Below are 21,237 nucleotides of genomic sequence, written 5' to 3' on the forward strand. Positions count from 1 at the left end.
GTTTTGTAGCTGAAGACCAAAGTTATTGGAAGCATTGTAGAAATAATGACGGCTACATCATCTGAATGAAACAGACTAAAAAGTGTAAAAGGCAAAAGCTGAAACTAGAGTTACCCAAAAACCAGTGTGAAAAACAAATATACAGTATTGAACGTTTTAATGAATGATCTTGCTGTAAAAGAAATTCAAGGATTATTAATAAAACAGCAGTGATTATTTAAGAATTTTTACAAGGGCTTTAAATACTCAAAGAATAAAGAACATAATTCTGAGCAAGAAGAAAGGATTTTATTATAATCCTGTTTAAGAATGCCTGTGGATTTAATGGCATGAGTACTTCTCAATACAGAACTTAGAACTCAACTTTTTGTGTGGAATTGTCCAGTTATGTTTTGGAAAAACTATCATTAAATTTCACTTCCCAAACAAATATAAATACATTTATCTACTGTACATATTTGAGAGGTCATTTGAGTTGAGTCAGTCATGGCGTTTGCTGATCTGCTGGAGAAAACTGGAGGCATGGGCCGGTTCCAGATCACACAGGTTATATTGCTGTGCATTCCGATATTAATGATGGCCAGTCACAACCTTCTACAGAACTTCAGTGCTGCAATTCCAAGTCACAAGTGCAAAATAAATGACACTGGGCTTCCTGGGATTCCTAACAGTAGCTTTATCAGGGATGGCTGGGTGAGGGTGCTCAGTCCCCTGGATGAAAATGGGAGGCCCGAATCATGTCTGGAGTTCGTTGAAGTACAATGGAGGATGGGTGATTCCAACAGCACATTCTATAATGCCTCGGATGTGCAGACGAGAGCGTGCATGAGTGGTTGGGAATATAACAGGGATGAATTTAGCTCAACCATAATCACTGAGGTAAGTGCTCCATGGCACTGTCAGGCGAGGATAACAAGTCTTTAAGGAACATTTTTGATTACCACAGTATCAAGTAAATATTGGTTATTTATTGTTACCTTCACCGGATTAATAATCTGAGGGAGGAAAGCTACTGTATAGGCTACCAAGTAAAGGTGCATACATACGGTGGGACAAGATGAGTTATATTAGCCCATGTGTGCCCCCGCGGGTTGTTTGCAACGTGCTCCATCATCTGTGCATGCATAGATGATGGAGCTGATTGTTAACAAGAGCCATGCAGAATGCTCCCCCCCATCGCCTGCTGGCATTGGCACATGTGTATGTACTTGCGGTACTTGTGTAGTTTCACAGCGGCACCTTACGCTATGCTGTCAGCGTAGCCCAATGGCACCCTAGCGCAGTCAGCGTAGTGTCCCCTCGGCAGCCCTGCGTAGTCAGCGTAGTGTCCACGTCAGGCAGTGTAGTCACCGTACTGTCTCCGCGAGCTGCAGCTCTGTCCCCGGCGTCCATGGCAAGCCTAGTGAGTGCCTCTCACACAGCGCTGGTAACCGCCAGATACCCTGCGCTGGCGGACACCGGCAGAGAGGCAATCACGCGGGCGCAGGCGGAGAGGTGCTCCATCTGTCTGAGATGCAGGAGCATCTCAGATGCTTGTGCGTCTCAGTCATTCTTGCGTCAGGGTATGGCAACCCTGCCCGTATCCGCTTCAGGGAGACGGACAGGGTTAGGGGTTCAGTAGCATGTGCGTCTCATGCACAAAGGGGGGTGCGTTGCGCAAGTGCGTCTCATGCACAATAATGGACGCATTTGCCAGTGCTCCATGTTACATACTGGCAAATGCCTCCATTTCAAACCCCCACTATCCAGGCCAGCCCAGAAGCGTGGTGAGCACAGCAAGCCCAGTGAGGGTACACAGTACGCGTCCTCCCGACCTGTTTATACCTCCACTATACACGTCAGCGTGGAATTAATTTTATAAAGTGCAGCGAGGCACAGAGCCCGAAGCGTGGAGAGGGGACGCCGATTACACGTCCACTTGCCAGGCTTCGAGCTCATGTTACGCGTCCACTTGCCAGGCTTCGAGCTCATGTTACGCGTCCGCTCGCCATGCTTCGGGCTCGGTGGCTTGCTGCGCTTGCCACACTTTATCAAATCAACTTTGGGATGGAGTGGATAGTGGGGGTATTTCATGAACACATTCACACCTGTCATGTCATCTATCTGAAACAATAATGATGACACGTGTTAACTGTCAAATGGATTTTACGCTGACTGACTATGCTAACTGCGTAAGCTCCGGTTAGCCGCAAACGTACACACAGTTGCAGGGACGCTGACTACAATAGCTGTGGGAACACAACGCTGATACTGACAGGGAAGCTGGCCGAGGGAACACTACGCTGATTCTGACAGGGACACTACGCTGACTACTTAACTGCCTCTGTGAGACTACACAAGTACCGTACTTGCTGATGCAGGCACCTCACCGGGTTCCCACAGCCGTCAATATCGGCGGCTGCAGGGATCGCAGGTTTGTTTGCACCTTAAGCTGGGCATACACTATTGCAATTTCTTGCAGCAGTGTATGCCCAGCCGATCACCTTCAAGTCTGCCCAGGACCTTTCCGGGCGGCAGGGTCCCATGTGATCCATCACATTTGGACTTATATACTTGTGATGGATCGCACCCCTGTTGCCCGCCTGGCCCTCCACCACGAGGGAGGTTTGAGGTCAGAGGTCGGACGTGCATGCTGGTCCGACCTCCAACTCAGGTCTGATGCGCACGGAACTGTGTATCGGACCTGAGGGGACATCACACTGACCTGATTTGGGGCGATTTCTTATCCCATTTCCTAAGGAATGGGTGAAATCGACCCAAATCAAGTTAGTGTATGAGGGCCTTTAAGGACAATATTATAGAATTTCCATCAACAGAAAAAAACAGTTTTGCCTTTGTTTGGTCTCATTGCAAGATGGGTATTCTAATTATATCATCTGCTGGGTACTCCCTGTAGTTGGTGACACAGTTTGCCTCAGCAGGGGTCCCTGCCAAGCTCCAAAACCCAGTTAAGTCATGGACGCTGCTATCCCCAGATGTATTTACATCCGAAAGGGAATTTGTTCTCAAATATCTATAAGCCTGTAAGAGTAGACAACTTTTTTAAATGTATAAATTATGACTTTTATAGTGGGATTTGGTATGCGGAAAGAAAAACAGAAGACAGCTGGCTCAGTCCATATATATGTCAGGGGTGCTGGTTGGAGCCATCATTCTTGGAGGTCTATCAGACAAGTGAGTAACATTTGGTAAACGCTGATGGTCTCTAACTGAATTGAATGTCACCTATCTTCTGACAATGCAATGATGCAGACCATCATTATGAAAGTTCTTAATCTTTCCCAGGTATGGTCGAAGGGCATTGCTGATCTGGTCTTATTTACAAATGGCTGTCAGCGGGATCTGTACAGCCTTTTCCCCAAATTACCTCTCGTATTGTGTGTTCCGCTTCCTTGTTGGAATGGCTCTGTCTGGGATTGGCATGAACACTACGGCATTAAGTATGTAGAAGGGCATTTATACAGTATTATTTATTATTTTGGAAAGTACAGTGTATAAGGTTTGGGGGACACTTTGGCCTTGTGATTAGCAGCTGTACAATCTTAGACATTAAACCCCTAGTGCTGTAAATACATGTAAATATTCTATATTACATTTTCACATGTACCAGGTGTTATGTACAGTAATGCCCCAGGTTCGTTAAGCCGGTCCTGGTTGCAGAAATACAGGGGGGGGGGATGGGGTCCCCTTGTATTTCTATAACCAGCACCAGGCTCTTGGCCTGTTCCTGGTTCCCAAAATACGGGGGACAAAATGAGTAGGGGTCCCTGTATTTTGGAAACCAGCACCGTGCTCAAACAGCCAGCGGTGTCATGCCACAGCCGGGGGGACACTTACTATATAAGGTCCCCTGGCCAAAACATGGGGGATTGGGGACCCCCCCAAAATGGGTCTCCCCTCTAGGGTAACTTCGGCCTGGGCTGAAGTTCAGTTATGTTGTGGACCTACAAATCCCAGCAAGCCTCTCCTGCATGCAGGGCCTTGGAGAACAACAAGTCCCAGCATGTGGGGCATTAATAGGTCGCTGGTTCTTGTAGTTCCGCAACATAACCAATACCTAGAAAAAACACAGACACACTAATAACGTAAACATTTTATACACACTACTTTCACACATACATGATAGGAGTTAGACGTAAGTGGGAGATCGACGGAAATTAAATCAACAGTCTATACATTTACATAGGGGTTCCCATGGATACTGTACATTGTCCCCTCTGTGTCCCCTCCTCATGCTTCGGGCACGGTGCCTTGCTACTCTTGGCATACTATTATATTCTTACACTATGCCCACTTGGATAGTATGAACCAAGGACTGCACCAAAAAAAAAACGTGTGTTGACTGTTGACTTTATCTCCGTCGATCTCCCGCTTGTGTTTAACTCCCATCACTGTTGCTCTAAATCCTGTCAGCTATCTTGAGGCATCTAACTAGAAGCCTTCATCCGAGTGGTCAATCCCATAAATGTCAATCTTTATAGCGTCGACCCAACAACCGTATATGTCCAAGAGCCTGACCTTAACCCTCCCTGCTGGTGCCAAACCCCCGTACCCCACTGCCTAAGTCAACCCCCCATGCCAGCAGCATAACACCCCCTTATAAATGCTTGACCCTTCCTCTCCGAAGCCTAGCCCTAACCTTACTTCCCCCCGTAGCCTAATCCTATGTCCCCCCCACAAGTGCCTAAACCTACCCTCCTCCCTGGTGCCAGTTGTTGGTATTCAGGCATCAATATCCTGATTCTTTCAACGATCCAGAGCCGGTGTTTCTACAGCAGTTACAGTAGGCTCACCTGCTGCTTCTTTTTTCTGCTGGCCGGGCGGAGGGGGAACGGGAGCTGGGAGCCTGCGAGGTGCTGTGCGCACATGCGCAGCAGCCCTCTCGTGGCCATTTTGGATTTGGGCAAAGTGCTGCGCCCCCCCTTTTTGATGAGTTTTGGGTCGGCCCACCGGGAAATGGCCCGGTTTCCCGGTGGGCCAATCCGCCCCTGACTAGAGTGCATAGAAAGTAAGCACAGATCTCTCTGTGTGTGTACATGAGAGATATTGATTGCAATCTCTCATTCTGAACCACTACCCGCCTTTTTTTGCTTAAGCAAAATTGCTTTGCACAAATCTCTGCATGTGTATGTGCTCCCCATGGGAGATCTGGACACCAGGAAATCGCCTACCCTAAATAGCCTAACAAAATAGCTTAGCACACATCTCTACATGTGTATGCCCCTTTACTCTGACATTGTGCATTTTGTGGCATCAACTGGAAAGCAGCAATGCTGTTGCATGGAGCATCATGGGGGGCTTGTGGGAGCATATCACAAGCTCCGTCCAAGACATTGTAGTGTGTTCAAGGAGGGGAATCCTGTTACTGATGAATCTCATGGACCCAGCATAGTGCCGATAATAGCTGACAAGATGACTATTGCAGCGGTGGGCACTATATAAATGGGTGTATGTATTATCGCATTAGCATAAGGCAGAATTTCCTTTGCTGCCAGCAACTACAGTCCCTTTTTGATGTGTCTCGTCAGACAGTAAATAAAGTAAATACAATCTGGGGCAAACGCAGGATTTTCAGAAGGGGGTTTCCAGAGGGGCGGAGCAAAGCACGGAGATGGACACTTAGGTGACCCAGTATATGCCGGGTCAGTTAAAGTATTATAGATAGACCAAATGTATAATAATAATAATAATAATAATAATAATAATAATAATAATAATAATAATAATAATAAAAAAAAAAAATATATATATATATATATATATATATACATATATATATATACACACACACATAGCAATGTATTGGGGCCCCTACCAATCCTCCAGCGGTAGGGGAAGCTTTGATGTCCCGCGGGTGGTAGGGGGTATTATATCAACCGCTCAGCATGTAGGGCCTGGATCAGTAATTTCCAGTAATTACCCCTTTACTGCTCAGATGGTGGGAGATGGGGTGAGAGAAGGGGGCATTGGGCTGAATGAAGGGGCCCTGATACATAGCTTCCAGGGTGGGAGAGGATGTTTAATATGCAGAGGAGGGGTGTATAGTGGAGTGGGCTTATTATTCATAATTTTCTGGTGGGAGGACAGCTTGCTTGACTGCAGATATCTCCAGTTCTCAGAAATAGATTTCTTAGATGTTAATGGAATTAAAAACTAGAGAATCCCACCTACCAAATGGTATTGGGGACTAGGGGATTAGGAGGCAGAGCAATCTGCCAACGAGTATATAAAACTACATACCAGGTGTGTGGAGCTGGAGCAGTAACCAGCTGCAGGAAGGCTGATATCTCTGGTTCTGGGAAAAGTAGAGACAAGCTGCTAGTGTCCATCCAAGGAGGAGAGTCCCAGCGTTTGGACTATATCCTCAGACAAACTCTAAGTCAGACAGAACCTGAAATATCTGACTGGGAAAAGCAATTAACAGGCTTGGATGGGGACCACTACTTTGAAGTCAGATATCTCCGGTTCCCAAGGGCCGATTTTTAAAATTCTTGTACCTCTGGAAAGAGAGGACCCTCAGCTTTCAGCATAGACTCCCTGGGGGGTTTCTGGGTGCGCCACTAAATACCATGCATGCATATGCATGCATATGCAGAGTAAAGTGACGGGCCATTTCATTTATTACATTTATTTCCATGCTGTTTACATTGTGCCTATGCTGTTTTATCATTGCAGTTGTAGAGTGGGTTCCAACCAAAGTACGCACCATCACTGGTACCATGGCTGGATATTCATACACAGTTGGGCAACTTATCTTGGCAGGCCTGGCATACGGCATCAGAGACTGGCGATGGCTACAACTGTCTGTCTCCCTTCCATTTGTTATATACTTCCTCTACTCCTGGCAAGTATTATGTTCTGGGAAAGATGAGTGGACTGGACTGCACACCATATTTTTAAACATAATGAGAGGTGCTACCAAGTTAAGGCTTCTAGTACCATACAGGAAAAAAGAACAATACTGATGCACACTCAAGGTGCTAAGAACACTGATAGTAAAAATAATTTTGATAACTCTTACAATTAACATGGAGTATAATTGAAGTTCTTAGCACACATTTGCGCAAATATGTGGGCCCATCCACCGCGTCCAGGTGAACTTCATTAGATGGGTCCCTAACATTTCTAATACTAACACATTATATAAATTTATCTAGGTCTTACCTTCAAATAGAGCCCATATTAACATGCAGTCAGCAATGTAGGAACCTGTGCTAATTAAAACACCTGAGGGTAGATGGAAGGGGTGCCAGTGCCAGAATGAAGGAGCCTTACCTTCAGTGTACAATATATACACAAATATTTGGGAAAGAGGGGGGGACTGTGCTGCTGATTTATGTATAATAGGATATTGTCAAACTACTGTATCATGCTGGCTATATTGCTAATAAGCCTACAGCTGCTAGAAAATCAACGGTTTAGTTTCATTTTGGCAGTTAATGGGTACATGTCAAATATTTTAGATTTGAACCAGCAACAATATAATTTGTCCCGTGTAGTGCTAAACCATAAGACGTAATGGGCCTAATTCAAACCCATGCAGAAGGGGCTGAATTTGGCGATGTTCCACATGCACATATTTGTGCATGTGCAGACCCCCTGTACAAACCATCAGATTTACTTCTCAGCAGCCTGGAGGCGATGCACAATGGCTAGCAAATAGCCAAGCCACCAGCAGATTCGTGGTATTGGTCAGCATCCTACAGCAAAATTCCCTTAGAAATGAATTCTTCTTCCTGAGTACAGTTTGAGTATCCCTTATCCAAAATGCTCAGGATCAGAAGCATTTTGGATTATTCCGTATTTTGGAATATTTTTATATTTCAGTGAGGTAACTTGCATTTATGTTGCATAATCACATGAAACACAGGAAATACACACAAATATATTTTATTTGTACATGAAATAAGGTTTTAAAACATGAATCAAAGTTTGTGTACAAACTCAAACACTGACCTTGAAGTAATTATTTTCTTGGGCATATTTAGTGCCAGTTACATATAATTTCCCCAGTAGTGCCAGTTACATATAATTTCCCCAGTAGTGCCAGTTACATATCATTTCCCCAGTAGTGCCAGTTACATATAATTTCCCCAGTAGTGCCAGTTACATATCATTTCCCCAGTAGTGCCAGTTACATATCATTTCCCCAGTAGTGCCAGTTACATATCATTTCCCCAGTAGTGCCAGTTACATATCATTTCCCCAGTAGTGCCAGTTATATATCATTTCCCCAGTAGTGCCAGTTACATATCATTTCCCCAGTAGTGCCAGTTATATATCATTTCCCCAGTAGTGCCAGTTATATATCATTTCCCCAGTAGTGCCAGTTATATATCATTTCCCCAGTAGTGCCAGTTATATATCATTTACCCAGTAGTGCCAGTTATATATCATTTCCCCAGTAGTGCCAGTTACATATCATTTCCCCAGTAGTGCCAGTTATATATCATTTCCTCAGTAGTGCCAGTTACATATCATTTCCCCAGTAGTGCCAGTTACATATCATTTCCCCAGTAGTGCCAGTAGTGCCAGTTACATATCATTTCCCCAGTAGTGCCAGTTACATATCATTTCCCCAGTAGTGCCAGTTACATATAATTTCCCCAGTAGTGCCAGTTACATATCATTTCCCCAGTAGTGCCAGTTACATATCATTTCCCCAGTAGTGCCAGTAGTGCCAGTTACATATCATTTCCCCAGTAGTGCCAGTTACATATCATGTCCCCAGTAGTGCCAGTTACATATTTCCCCAGTAGTGCCAGTTATATATCATTTCCCCAGTAGTGCCAGTTACATATCATTTCCCCAGTAGTGCCAGTTATATATCATTTCCACAGTAGTGCCAGTTACATATCATTGTGCCAGTAGTGCCAGTTACATATCATTTCCCCAGTAGTGCCAGTTACATATCATTTCCCCAGTAGTGCCAGTTATATATCATTTCCACAGTAGTGCCAGTTACATATCATTGTGCCAGTAGTGCCAGTTACATATCATTTCCCCAGTAGTGCCAGTTACAGATGCCCCTTTTAGCAAAAAATAATAAATTTTTTGGAGACTATCGTTTTTGGAATAATTTGGATAACAGATATTTGGATGTGTATTTAAAACTGTCATAAATATGTTTATATCAGTGATATAAACAATACAATGACAAGTATTGTGTCCTTAAGGTTTATACCAAAATCTTATAAAGAAAGCTGATCTAAACCATTCGGACTTCAAAAAAATAAATCCACTGTGAACAGAGTGGGCCGTGCATCTGTCTGACACATAAAGGTCAGGTGAACACCTACTGTATGAGGGTTCTGTCTTTTTTTTTTAACCTGTGGCCGCGCATGTGCAGCAGCCCTCCCGCAGCCATCTTTGAACCGGTCAAAGCCGCGGCCGGCCACGGCCATATTTGGTTTGGGCAAGAATCGGACGCTGCAGCCGCTAACTGCTGTGGTAGCGCGGTCCGTGGCCCAGCCAGGGGGAAAAGCGGCCATGTCTGGACTGGTCCACCTGGAAACAGCCCGGTTTCCCCCTGTATATATAGTGTGCCCAAATGAAAAGGAGACTTTTTCTGTAGCTGTGTTGTATCTAAGTGGGTTAATGTGTTTGGCGATAGATGGTGTGGCGTTTCTCACAGTTGCGCATGTGTGGTAAAGAACAGCCCTGGAGAATTTGGAACAAGCAGAGCAGTTATTCAGTATTAACCCAATGTAGATTTGTATGTAGCTGCAGCCAAACCATCTGTTAGCCCTGTCTGTATTCTCCATGAGAAAAGTAAAGGACATCTGTTATTAGCGCCCTTTCTACAATCTGCTCAACACTATTCTGCAATCATTCGCACATCAGATAAAATACTTACAAACAAACAGCCCTTGTTTTATCTCAGAAATATAAAATGAATGGGAAATGTTATCACATTATGTAAATGTGTGTATAACACAGATTACTCCAGCTAGCTCACATATAAATGTTGCAAGGCTTCTATTTCCTATACAGCGTAAATGTCAGCATTTATTTGATGTGAGGGATGCAATGAAGATAAAATTAAAGTTATAGAGAGGCCTTGAAGAATAATGTTTAATAACAACATTTACTGTTTTGTTTTACCTCAGTATATACTAGATGGCATTACAAGGCATAGTTTAGTGTCCACGTGCATGTTAGAGCTTGCATGTTAGAGCTATGTGGTACACAGCTATACTCAACATTGGGATTCTACTTTGTAGTTGCAGATACTCCCCTATAAGACCATGTCCTCTTCCACGCGGCCTCGGGTCTTACATCCCTAGAAGACCATGCACTATACTGCGTGGCCTCGGGTCTTAAACCCCTAGAAGACCATGTCCTATACCACGTGGCCTCAGGTCTTACACCCCTAGAAGACTATGTCCTATACCATGTGTCCTCAGGCCTTACACCCCTAGAAGACTATGTCCTATACCATGTGTCCTCAGGCCTTACACCCCTAGAAGACCATGTCCTATACTGCGTGGCCTCAGGTCTTACACCCCTAGAAAACCTATACTGCGTGGCCTCAGGTCTTACGCCCCTAAAATACATGCCCTCTATCACGTAGCCTCAGGTCTTACACCACTAGAAGACCATGCCCTATACCACATGGCCTCAGGTCTTACACCCTTAGAAGACCATGCCCTTTACCACATGGCCTCAGGTCTTACACCCCTAGAAGACCATGCACTATGCATCAGGTCTTACAGAATGACCGCTCTTACTTTATGCTAATGTAGTCAAAGTGGGTTTGGCAGGGGCACCACATAGACACATCTGTATCTTGCCACATGTGATTATGGTTTGCTAACCTTTAGACTTCAAATGTGGTTTCAATGCCTAGCGTCCATGGGGCAGATAGGAAATTGCACGGCATTATCATCTCGCACTTTGTACTAATTCTGGTATGGAAAAATTAAATGTTGTGAAATGTTAATCTGTATGTAAAGAATTATGCATGGGATTGTGAAAACGTATTAACCCTTTAAGTGTCAACATCTCTATCAGAGATGTCCAAAATATCCGCTAAAAACACCAACGTTGCTCACATTTGTTATATAAATTTAAATAAAAAAATGTTGTGTTAAAAAAGATGATATATCCTATATAAGGTAACCATTACAGGTCATTATAATGAATAAAAGTGTTGCTTGGCAATTTTCCCCTTGTAATAGTAGAATTATGTTTTATGATCTTGATTAAAATGTTCAGTATTTGTATATCTACATAGAACAAGGGTCATCATTTAAGAAGTGCATTCTGGGCCTGATTTACATGCATCTCTGAATGCGGACCGTTCTGCCTTTGAAATTATTGTCGCTTTAAACCTATAGTCTAAACCTAAATAATACTAATTTGTAGGCCATAACTAGGGGTGTGTGAGCAGGGACTGGGAGTGGCGCAAACATTTCCCCACATCACCTGCTTGCAGGAAGCCTGGGAAAGCACGCTACAACCAATAGCGCTGCAGTGCTAACCTGTGATTTTCAGGGAATGACCCTCTAGCCCAGTGGTGGCCAACCCGTGGCTCTTGAGCCTCATGCGGCTCTCCCCCTTGTAAAGTGCGGCTCCTGCTCCCACTGCTGCCCGCTGCCCACCGTCTGTCCCAGTCCCCCCTGCTGCCGGTTCCCTGAATCCCTTCTCCTTCTGAAGGGAAGAGAGTGCGCATTGCGCATCTCTCCTACTCCTTACTGTGCATCCTTGTGACTGGGCCGTCCGCTAATCAGAGCTCGTGGGCCAGCAGCCAATCAGGAGCCGGCCAGCGAGCTTTGATTGGTGGACGGCCCAGTCACAGGGAAGTGAGGGGGAAGGAGACGCGCAGTGTGCTGTGCTCTCCTCCCCTCGGTGACATCACAGGACTGCAGGGGGACACCAGACTGTCCTCTCCCAGCCCGGAAGCAACAACGGTGAGTGCTGCTGCTGGGAAATTTGCACTGTGGGGGCATAGCAGTTTGTGGCACTGTGGGGGCATAGCAGTTTGTGGCACCATAGGGGCATACCTGGCACCGTGTGGGGGGCATATGTGTATCTGGCACTATTGGGCCATATGTATATATGGCACTGCACTATTGGAGGCATATTTGTATCACACCCACCCAAGGGGTCAAAATAGACTACGCCCCTTTTTTGACGCATGCGCCTTAGGCGCGCGCATGATGTTGGCTCTTTAGCTTGACTACCGATATTTTTCGGCTCTTTACCTCTGACCGGTTGGCCACCCCTGCTCTAGCCAGTGCGCTACTTCCTGGAACTGGTGGCGCTGTCTACTGAGCATGATGTCAAAGGTTTAGGTGCAGTGCAAGCACAGGGCAGCATAACTATTGCTTAAGAACCAATAACTGTAAACAGAAGCCTCTAACTTATATATTACAATATATTACTAATCTACTCCACAGGTGGTTCTCTGAATCTGCCCGCTGGCTTGTCCTCTCTGGTAATCCCGCTAAGGCTGTCAAAGAGATGAAGAGAGTAGCCAAGTACAATGGGAAGGAAGAAGAGGGTGAGAGCATAACACTAGAGGTATGCAATGGTAATGTACAGAAGGATAATATTGATCTGGTATGTGGTTGTAGCCAAAATGTGAACAGATGTTCAAGGTGAGGACAGAGTAATCATAGCTACATATGTGTGGGAAAGCAGAATAGTGATGTAGGTGGTCAATTATGTAGATAAAGAGAACAGATAAAGCGAATATGTATGTATGTATATATATATATGTATATATATATATATATATATATATATATTCTTGGATAGGAGGCACTCCCACACGACCAATAAGTGAAGACTAATTATAATGTACAAACAGACCCGGTTCCCTCCAGTTAAGCAATCCTCATATAGCCTTTGGGGGGTTGGCGGCACTCGGAATGAAGTCAGACCACACAGTGGATAATACCGATGTTTCTGAGCCCAGCGGCTCTTTTATCAAGGTGCACCATCGGTATTATTCACTGTGTGGTCTGACTTCATTCCGAGTGCCACCAACCCCCCAAAGTCACTAAGCTATTTGCTTAGTGGGCTATTCTGCGTAAGAAAATCGCATCGCATGCTGTTTTTTTGGGCGTGCGATGCGATGCGATTTTTCCCTATGTAATGTATGTAATTAATCCACTGCTCTCAGCCCTTAAGCGGTGCGATGCGATATCGCATCGCACGCATGTTTAAATTGTTTAAATTGCTCTACTGTCTTAGCTACTACCACCTCTGATGGGAGGCTATTCCACTTGTCCACTACCCTTTCTGTGAAGTAATTTTACCTCAGATTTTCCCCTGAACCTCCCTTCCCCCCAGTGTCAGTGCATGTCCTTGTGTTCTAATAGTTCTCTTTATTTGGAGAATGTTTCCCTCCAGGACCTTGTTATAACCCTTGATATATTTGAAAGTTTCTATCATGTCCCCCCTGCCCCTTCTCTGCTCCAAACTATACATATTGAGATGATTTAGGCTTTCTGGGTATGTTTTGTGATGTACAGTAGGACATGCACCATTTTAGTTGTCCTTGTTCGCACCACCTCTAATATATTTATATCCTTCTGGAGATATGGGGGGAGATTCTCTAAACAAGAAATGCAGTAAAAACCCAGTTATCGGGGTTTTTACCGAGATTTTTCTGGCAATGCCCCATATAAGCCAATGGGCTTCTACCGCATCCCACCGCCGCCCCGCACGGACCCCCGCCGCCCCGCATCGCCCCCTCACCTGTGTCCGGGCAGCACAGAGCAGTGCTGCCCGGACCTGTGACCTCCTCCCTGCACTGATCCTCTTCTGGGTGCAGGGAGGAGGAGAGCCCGGCGCAGCAGCGCTGGGTGTGTGAGGGAGGGGGGAGCAGCCGGGACCTGCTGGGACCCGGCGACTCTCACCGCAAAGGACAGCTCTTAACACAAGAGCTGTCCTTTGCTATAATTATCGCATATGTTAGAACATATGCGATAATTATAAATGCGATGGGTGGCGAAGGGGGGCGGAGATTCTTAGAGAATCTCCCCCATGGCCTCTAGACCTAAACACAGTACTCTAGACGAGATCGTACCAATGACCTATACAGTGGCATTAATACTTCTTTGCTCCGGCTGATACCTCTCCCTATGCATAAACTGTAGCTATATGTCCTTTATGCATCTTATTAGATGTTTCCTTTATTCTCCATATAGACGCTAAAAGCTGACATGATGAAAGAGATGGCTTGTGCAAAAACATCCTATACAGTTTTGGATTTGGTTCGAACTAATATAATGCGGAGGATATCCTTTGCCTTGAGCTTTGTTTGGTAAGAAAGCAGTCGTCCTCCCTAGTCTCGAAATATGGACCACAAAGAAAATAGCAAAGCCACTTGTTAAAGTACAAAAAACAGCATGCAGACAATAAAGTAGTTGTAGCAAACAATATTAATAACAATAATGATAACAATACTAATAATAATAAAGCAAATAAACAGCCAGGACTGATAGTGTGCCTTGATGACTGAAGTTGAGGACCACTGTCACAGGAGAAATGCCATTTTAAGAGAGGAGGAGTCCCGCATGCCCCCTCCTATCCGCTACTAGCAGTGCAGTACCAAGTCTGAGCTCGAGGATGCAGACTCTAATTGGCATGTGCAGATTTCCGTGAAAAGAGTGTGCTTGGTATTTTCCCAGTTATTACGGCAGTGCTGCTGCCATCGTCTCAGGATATGGTATGTTTTAAAATAATTGGCTACACCCATTACACTCTGGGGACAGTGGCAGGTGGGGAGTTTGACTGGGGCGGTACACCTGTCAGACGCAGGGGTCCTAAGGCGAGCTCAGGTAGGACAGAATCCTCCCGTGGAGCAGAAGGGCAGTATTCCCATGACACTACGTACAAATGAAGCTATTTCTAGTGTACAGGGTGTCAAACTGATAAATCTATCTATCTATCTGGTAGACTATACAATAGCCGCAGCATCACTCACCTCAGTGACACAGAAGAAAGGTGTCAATGTGTGCTCTGTTTTACTAAATAGAGGGAATGGATTGTGGGAATGGGAAGATACATTGCATCACTGCCTGATCTCCGTTTTTATAACTCCTGAGGTCCAGGAGATGTTGGCTGCCTCCTATAGATTGTTTGCTGTGTTGGCTCCTGCACTGTGTCAGAAGCATAGTGCTACACGGGGATGCGGTCAATATGCCGGCGGTCGGAATCCCGGGGGTGGAAATACCGCCGCCGGAATCCCGACCGCCGCAATGCCGGCACATTATCCCTCTATGGGTATCCACACACATAGAGGGAGAATAAAATAGTGTGCCGAACCTGCTGCGTGGCGAGTGCTGCCGAGCCCGAAGGGGGGGGGGGGGGTCGACGATCCTCGACCCCCCCTTGTCGGCATTGTGCGGCGGTCGGGATTCCAGCGTCAGTATTTCGGCATTAGCTGCTGTCACTGAGCAGGAGCCGGTAAATTGGGTACTCCTGCAGGATCTGGGAGAGTAGGTAAGTATGATGTAGAGGTCATTTTAGGCACGCAGCCATAGAGCAGTCAGCCTCACAGGGTATTGCAAGGCGAGGAACACGTGGTTTTTATATATAGAAAACTTGACCAAGCTGCACATTTTCACTTTTTTTCCCAGGTTCTCCACTAGTTTTGCCTACTATGGATTGGCGATGGATCTACAAAACTTTGGGGTCAGCATCTATCTCATTCAGGTTATCTTTGGGTCTGTTGATTTCCCAGCCAAGCTAGTTTCTACTACCAGTATGATCTACATTGGTCGGAGAGTTACACAGTTCTTCTCGCTCCTCCTTGGTGGATTGGCTATATTAGCAAACATCTTTGTACCAAATGGTGAGAGATAAAGTAAGCTAATGCACTCTCTAAAAGTGTCTCCCAAATAGATCTAAAATCTAATTTATGTTGTGTTTTTAGACCTTCAGGTACTGAGGACCAGCCTGGCAGTATTTGGGAAAGGCTGTCTGGCTGCTTCATTTAGTTGTGTTTTTCTTTACACCACAGAATTGTATCCTACAGTCATCAGGTGAGTGCGCCATTTACATGCATTTCTGCCTCACAGATCCTAACTGTCATTTTTTAACTTGATACTTGTAACTTGATACTAAGGAGCTGATTGGCTGGTGCATTATCACCGGCCAGTTTCTCACTTAACCAGGCTTAATACATCTGCCCCTATGTAATTAGCTAGTGCTAAAACAATAAATAAAGTTAATCATTAGCTAGTACATGCAATAACTGTATCATAAACAGAATTGATGCTAGGCCACAAGGGGGCACTGCTGCTGCATCTGCATTCAGAAAATGTAATTGTATGTTACATATAGTTATGATTGAACAGAAAAGAAATCTATTATTTTTTTCTTTGATTTTTTAGATGATTATTTAAACATTTAAATGTCATGTAAGCAAATGCTGCTTTAAAAAGTGTTCTCCTGTTGTAATTGCTTTATTGACCTTACTGTACATGCCCGATGCAAGGAATTTCATCATGTTAGCAGTCTAAAATATATACTGTATTCTCTACATCTCTATCATTACACAGAAACTTTTCATGTACACTCTCCGGCTGATCCTTTCTTGGATGGATCTCTGCGCATAGATTTAAACGTGCACACAGCACTGATGCCAATGTACATATTTGTGCCTATAACCACACCTCCCAACTGTCCCAATTACAGCAGGCCAGTGCCACTATATGATATGAAGACTGTCCCGCTGTTCCTCCCGCGGCTGGCAATGGCCTGTGGGGGGGGGGGGGGGAGGCGGAGCTCACGGCTGCTTTGCTCTGCGAGTGAGTACCAGAAATGAAAAGAGGTAACTACTGCAACTATTGCAAACTCATTTGCAATCGTGCACACATTCACGGCCTATATACAAAAAGTGAAATATTGAGTCTAAAGGAGGCCATACGCTATTGTGAGAAGTCGCAGAAGTGTATGACCTGCAGATCCCCCTTGAGCTGCCCGAGACATTGCAAGTGGTCCTTCTGCATGTGAGGTATCACATTTGATCCTGTTCCCTGCCGCCGGGAGGGGGCCAATTCGGAGGTCGGACAGGCAGCAGGTCCAACCTGCAGCTCAGATCCAATTCGCACGGGCATCGGATGTCATGCATGTGCGATGTAGGCTGATTTCACCTGACTTCTTGGCCCAATCCGTCAGAATCGGGTGAAATCTCATAGTGTATGAGGTCCTTAAGGGCAGTCCTATGACTATACCGACTGGACATGGCAGTAGCAATACAGGTGCCATGTGTTTATTTGTACAAGCTTGCCCCAAAAACGGCTATGAAACACCTGCATATTTGCAACCACTACCCATTAATACCTCCTATCATTCACTTCTCCATGAAATTATCATTGTGAGTGGGATCACAGCAGTACTGTACATTGATGCATGTGCAGAGTGATCTCAGCACATGTGGTCTGCCATAGCATACATACATGAAATAGGCCCTATGTACATACACAACATGCCCGCCTACCCTCTTAAGCTGGCTCTTCCATATCTTGCAGCATCCTGCCCACTTCCTAGTGATGCTGTCAGGATGAGGATAAAAGCATTGCAAACCTAATGACACTCTGAAGGGGATAATGCAAAAGATAACTCTGACATCACTTAGCCATTGCCCGCTACCTGCAGACCGACGAACTTCTATCTTGGCTTTACTTGATGACATGACAGACCATCTACATCCCGGCATTGTATAGCTACAATGAGGCAATCATCGCCATTACGCCCCATACCACCTCCTTTCTTTGATCAGGCCTCCACCCCACCCGCTGTGATTAGTCACACCCCTGCACCGCCCCCTGCTGAGTCGACCTGGCTGCTTTTTCCCAGAGAGAGAGCAGCCAGAGAGTCAGTAACTATGCACTTTATGGCCAGATGTATCAAGCTTCAAAAGTGATAAAATGGAGAGTGATAAACAGCCAGCCAATCAGCTCTTACATGTTATTTTTCAAACCCAGCCTGTAACATGACAGGTAGGAGCTCATTGGCTGGCTGTTTATCACTCTACATTTTATCACTTTTGAACCTTGATACATCTGGCCCAAAGGCAACTCAGGGATGGGAGCTGGCAGGCAGGCAAGCATAGGCCAAGTACAGTGATGGTGCTGTCATACAAATTTGAGCAAATTATACCTGGATACTTATCTCTTGCTGGTGCTGGATGCAAAACACACACCCCTGCTCAACAGACAGCGATTTCTGATTGGCTAATTGTGTCTGGAATCGGATCCATCCCACTGATTCCCCAAAAAAAATAATAAGTGTGGCTGTTGTATTGTATCAACTTGTACCCATGAAATCACATTACTTTCTTGATATTGGCATTTGGAGTTCAGCATGTAGATTTATAACGGGTGAGACAACAAATGACGGATTTTAATTGAATTCATTTTGTACTCTTATTTTGTATTGTGTCTTTTTTATTGTTTTGGTAAATGTAACTTTTATATTTAAGGGTTGTGCAAATGGTGCAATGTACTTGCTACTCAATCCCAATTCAATACCATGTACACATTCGATTCAGACTATATATATATATATATATATATATATATCCAGTCACTCTAGTGTTTGTTTGTGTGTCTTCGAAACACTGCCATCTGTTGGCAGCGAACTCTCACCCATGCATGAACACAGAGGCAATCACAAGATAACAGACTAGCTTTCGAAGCATTTGCTTTGAGCAGGCTCACTATATAGTAAGATCTGTAATGTATAGTCTATTTTTCTATTCGATTTTAATGCCACGGGGCAGCGCATTTGGATCAAATTGACAAAATAGACAAAATCAAACCATATGTACATCCTATTAGTAAGATTAGTCTTATATAATATTGTGTACAAATTGGGAAATTTGATGTTAGCATTTACCATCACATACCTCCCAACTGTCTGAATTACAGCAGGGCAGTCCCAATAATTGAAGGTTGTTCCTCCCGCAGGTTGCATTGCCTCCCCCGGATAGGGGGGCAGGTTGAGGGAGCCAGTGATCACTGCTGCTGTGTAGAGCAGCCGGTGATCATTGAATAGATGACCACGCGCCCTTCTGCCTGAGGCCACACCCACAACACATGTAGCTCTACCCTCTTATCAGACAGGTTGCGCCTTCAACACAGTAGGTCCCGATTAGAACAGGACACAAGTTGGGAGGTATTGTATCATGTGACCTTTCTGTGCTTTGGTCACTTCTGGAATGTACTGTATGCTGCTTTCTCCTGCCATACTGTACATCTAGCTAGTCGCAGAGTCGGATCATTACACTGACATACATTGCACCTTCTCTCTTATTGTGTTTTACGTCTGAGTTTAAATGTAAGATATGCCTGATATGAGCCCTTTTGGGTGAGTACATAATTAAAGCAGAATTGCTTCTATATCAAAGATTTGCAGTTAAAAGGATTTATCCAAATTGAGGATTCTGAATAAATAACAATATAATATAACTTATTAAAAACCTTTGAGTTTAGGTATTTCTCTACATATACATGTACATGTAATACATTAAATAAACATATCCATCCTCTGGCAGAATTCACCCTCCGCAATCAGGAGGTTGCTTGAATTCACAGTAGAATGCATGTTATACTATTCCCACATATTCCGCTACTCACAGAACATTCCGTTTGTTCTGATAGGTCCATTCCCAAGGCTATGCATCAGACTAACGGGATATAGAAGACAAACTAGCTCAGAGTAGCTCTTATTGCACAGACTTGCTATAAGATTATACAGTTGTTCATGTTAAACGATTTGTACAACGCTTTATTCAAAGATCAAAGTTCTTTTAGGCAGCCATAAAACATGGACCAAGGGAAGACAGGGAATAGAAGAGCATGGTCACTACCCAAGAATGAACATGTAATGTCATGAATACAAAAAAAATACAGATACCAGTATAGTTATATTATATACAGTATATGGCTTCTATTGCATCTAACAGGCCCATTTTAGCTTTCACAATTCTCCCACAGGGATCTACAGTATGACAGTGATTTTCAACCTGTTTCAACTTGCGGCACACCGAACAAGATTTTAAAATTGCAAAGGCACACCATCTGTCAACCACAGGGAAAAACACACAGACACTGCCCCCCCACAGGAAAAAAAAAACATTGGCCCCCACATGAAAAAAAAATCTAATTGGCCCCCACGTAAAAAAAAAATAAAAAAAACCCCAATATTTCACACTTGCAGAACACAGGAGAGACCTTATGCCAATGCCAACTGTTTTCAATGTGCCCCAGGGTGTAGAGTTAAAAATGCATCTCTGGCTGTGGCAGCACAATTGAGAACTGCTCAGTGGTTGAAAAAATGTGATGTAGGAGAACAAATTATAAAAACCATAACTATCCTGCAGATACCCCCTTTCACGTCGCTATGCCGGGTCAGAGCCAGGAACGTGATCCCAGGTCCAATGCAGGTCTATCATTTTCACATTAAACCCGAGGTTCCCATTATACAGAGAGCAGTCCTGGTTTAACCCTTCTTTTAAGTAACCTGGGTCGAATTGCCGGATTTGGCGACCAGAATTATAAGCTTTGGTGCTTTCACACCGCACTTTGACCTGGGCCGGCAATTACCCGCGTCCGGTGTGCGGTGCAAAAGGGGTAATAGAAACACAGAGGCTGACACATCAAGAGCAAGTCAGGGGACACCTTGTATCATGGGTCTGTCAGATAACGGGTACAAGTGGAATATGAGACTGCAGAGTGATCTAAGTGAGAGCTACCCATGAGCTCAAAATGGGTAAAAAAATAGTGTTTCAATATAAAGTGTCAAAGAAAGATTTACGTGTCTCTCCCTCTAGGTTATATTTGCCTTCTTCGTGTATCCTTTATACAATGTTTTATACATATGTACAATACATCTATCACATATGTAGCATATGGGACACTAATGACATAATTTCTTCTCAGACAGAGTGGTCTGGGTTTGGGTTCCACCATGGCACGTGTCGGAGGTATCGTGGCTCCTCTAGTAAAGATGCTGAGTGATTTCTATCCTTTCTTGCCTGCGCTCATATACGGCGGTGCACCTATAATATCTGGAATACTCATCTACTTTTTACCGGAGACAGTCAACAAACCCCTGCCAGACACCATAGAAGAGATGGTAACAGGGTAAGTCCAGTCTCTATTACACCAGTTAAGCATTTTTAAGTGTAACCCATGGAACAAGAGCTGATATGTATAACATAGTAAAATATGAGTTTAATTGAGCAAATCCTGTAATCACAAAATGGTTGTAATA

The 21,237-nt window shown here is 44.5% G+C and overlaps 1 protein-coding gene across 1 annotated transcript in view; it reads left to right on the forward strand.

The window, feature by feature from the left end:
- LOC146045784 (solute carrier family 22 member 6-A-like) overlaps nt 1-21,237 on the forward strand; it is a 37,813-nt gene that overhangs the window by 16,443 nt on the left and 133 nt on the right. The window contains exons 3-11 of the mRNA XM_083164840.1: nt 10-879; nt 3,071-3,174; nt 3,286-3,440; nt 6,676-6,844; nt 12,402-12,525; nt 14,160-14,275; nt 15,594-15,808; nt 15,890-15,998; nt 20,904-21,107. Coding sequence (XP_083020966.1) covers nt 487-879; nt 3,071-3,174; nt 3,286-3,440; nt 6,676-6,844; nt 12,402-12,525; nt 14,160-14,275; nt 15,594-15,808; nt 15,890-15,998; nt 20,904-21,107 — 1,589 coding nt within the window. The 5' untranslated portion in view covers nt 10-486. The remainder of the gene's footprint in view (nt 1-9; nt 880-3,070; nt 3,175-3,285; nt 3,441-6,675; nt 6,845-12,401; nt 12,526-14,159; nt 14,276-15,593; nt 15,809-15,889; nt 15,999-20,903; nt 21,108-21,237) is intronic.

The sequence above is a fragment of the Crinia signifera genome, chromosome 11 (genome assembly GCF_055691185.1).
Source record: "Crinia signifera chromosome 11, ASM5569118v1, whole genome shotgun sequence".
NCBI classification, from domain to species: Eukaryota; Metazoa; Chordata; class Amphibia; order Anura; family Myobatrachidae; genus Crinia; species Crinia signifera.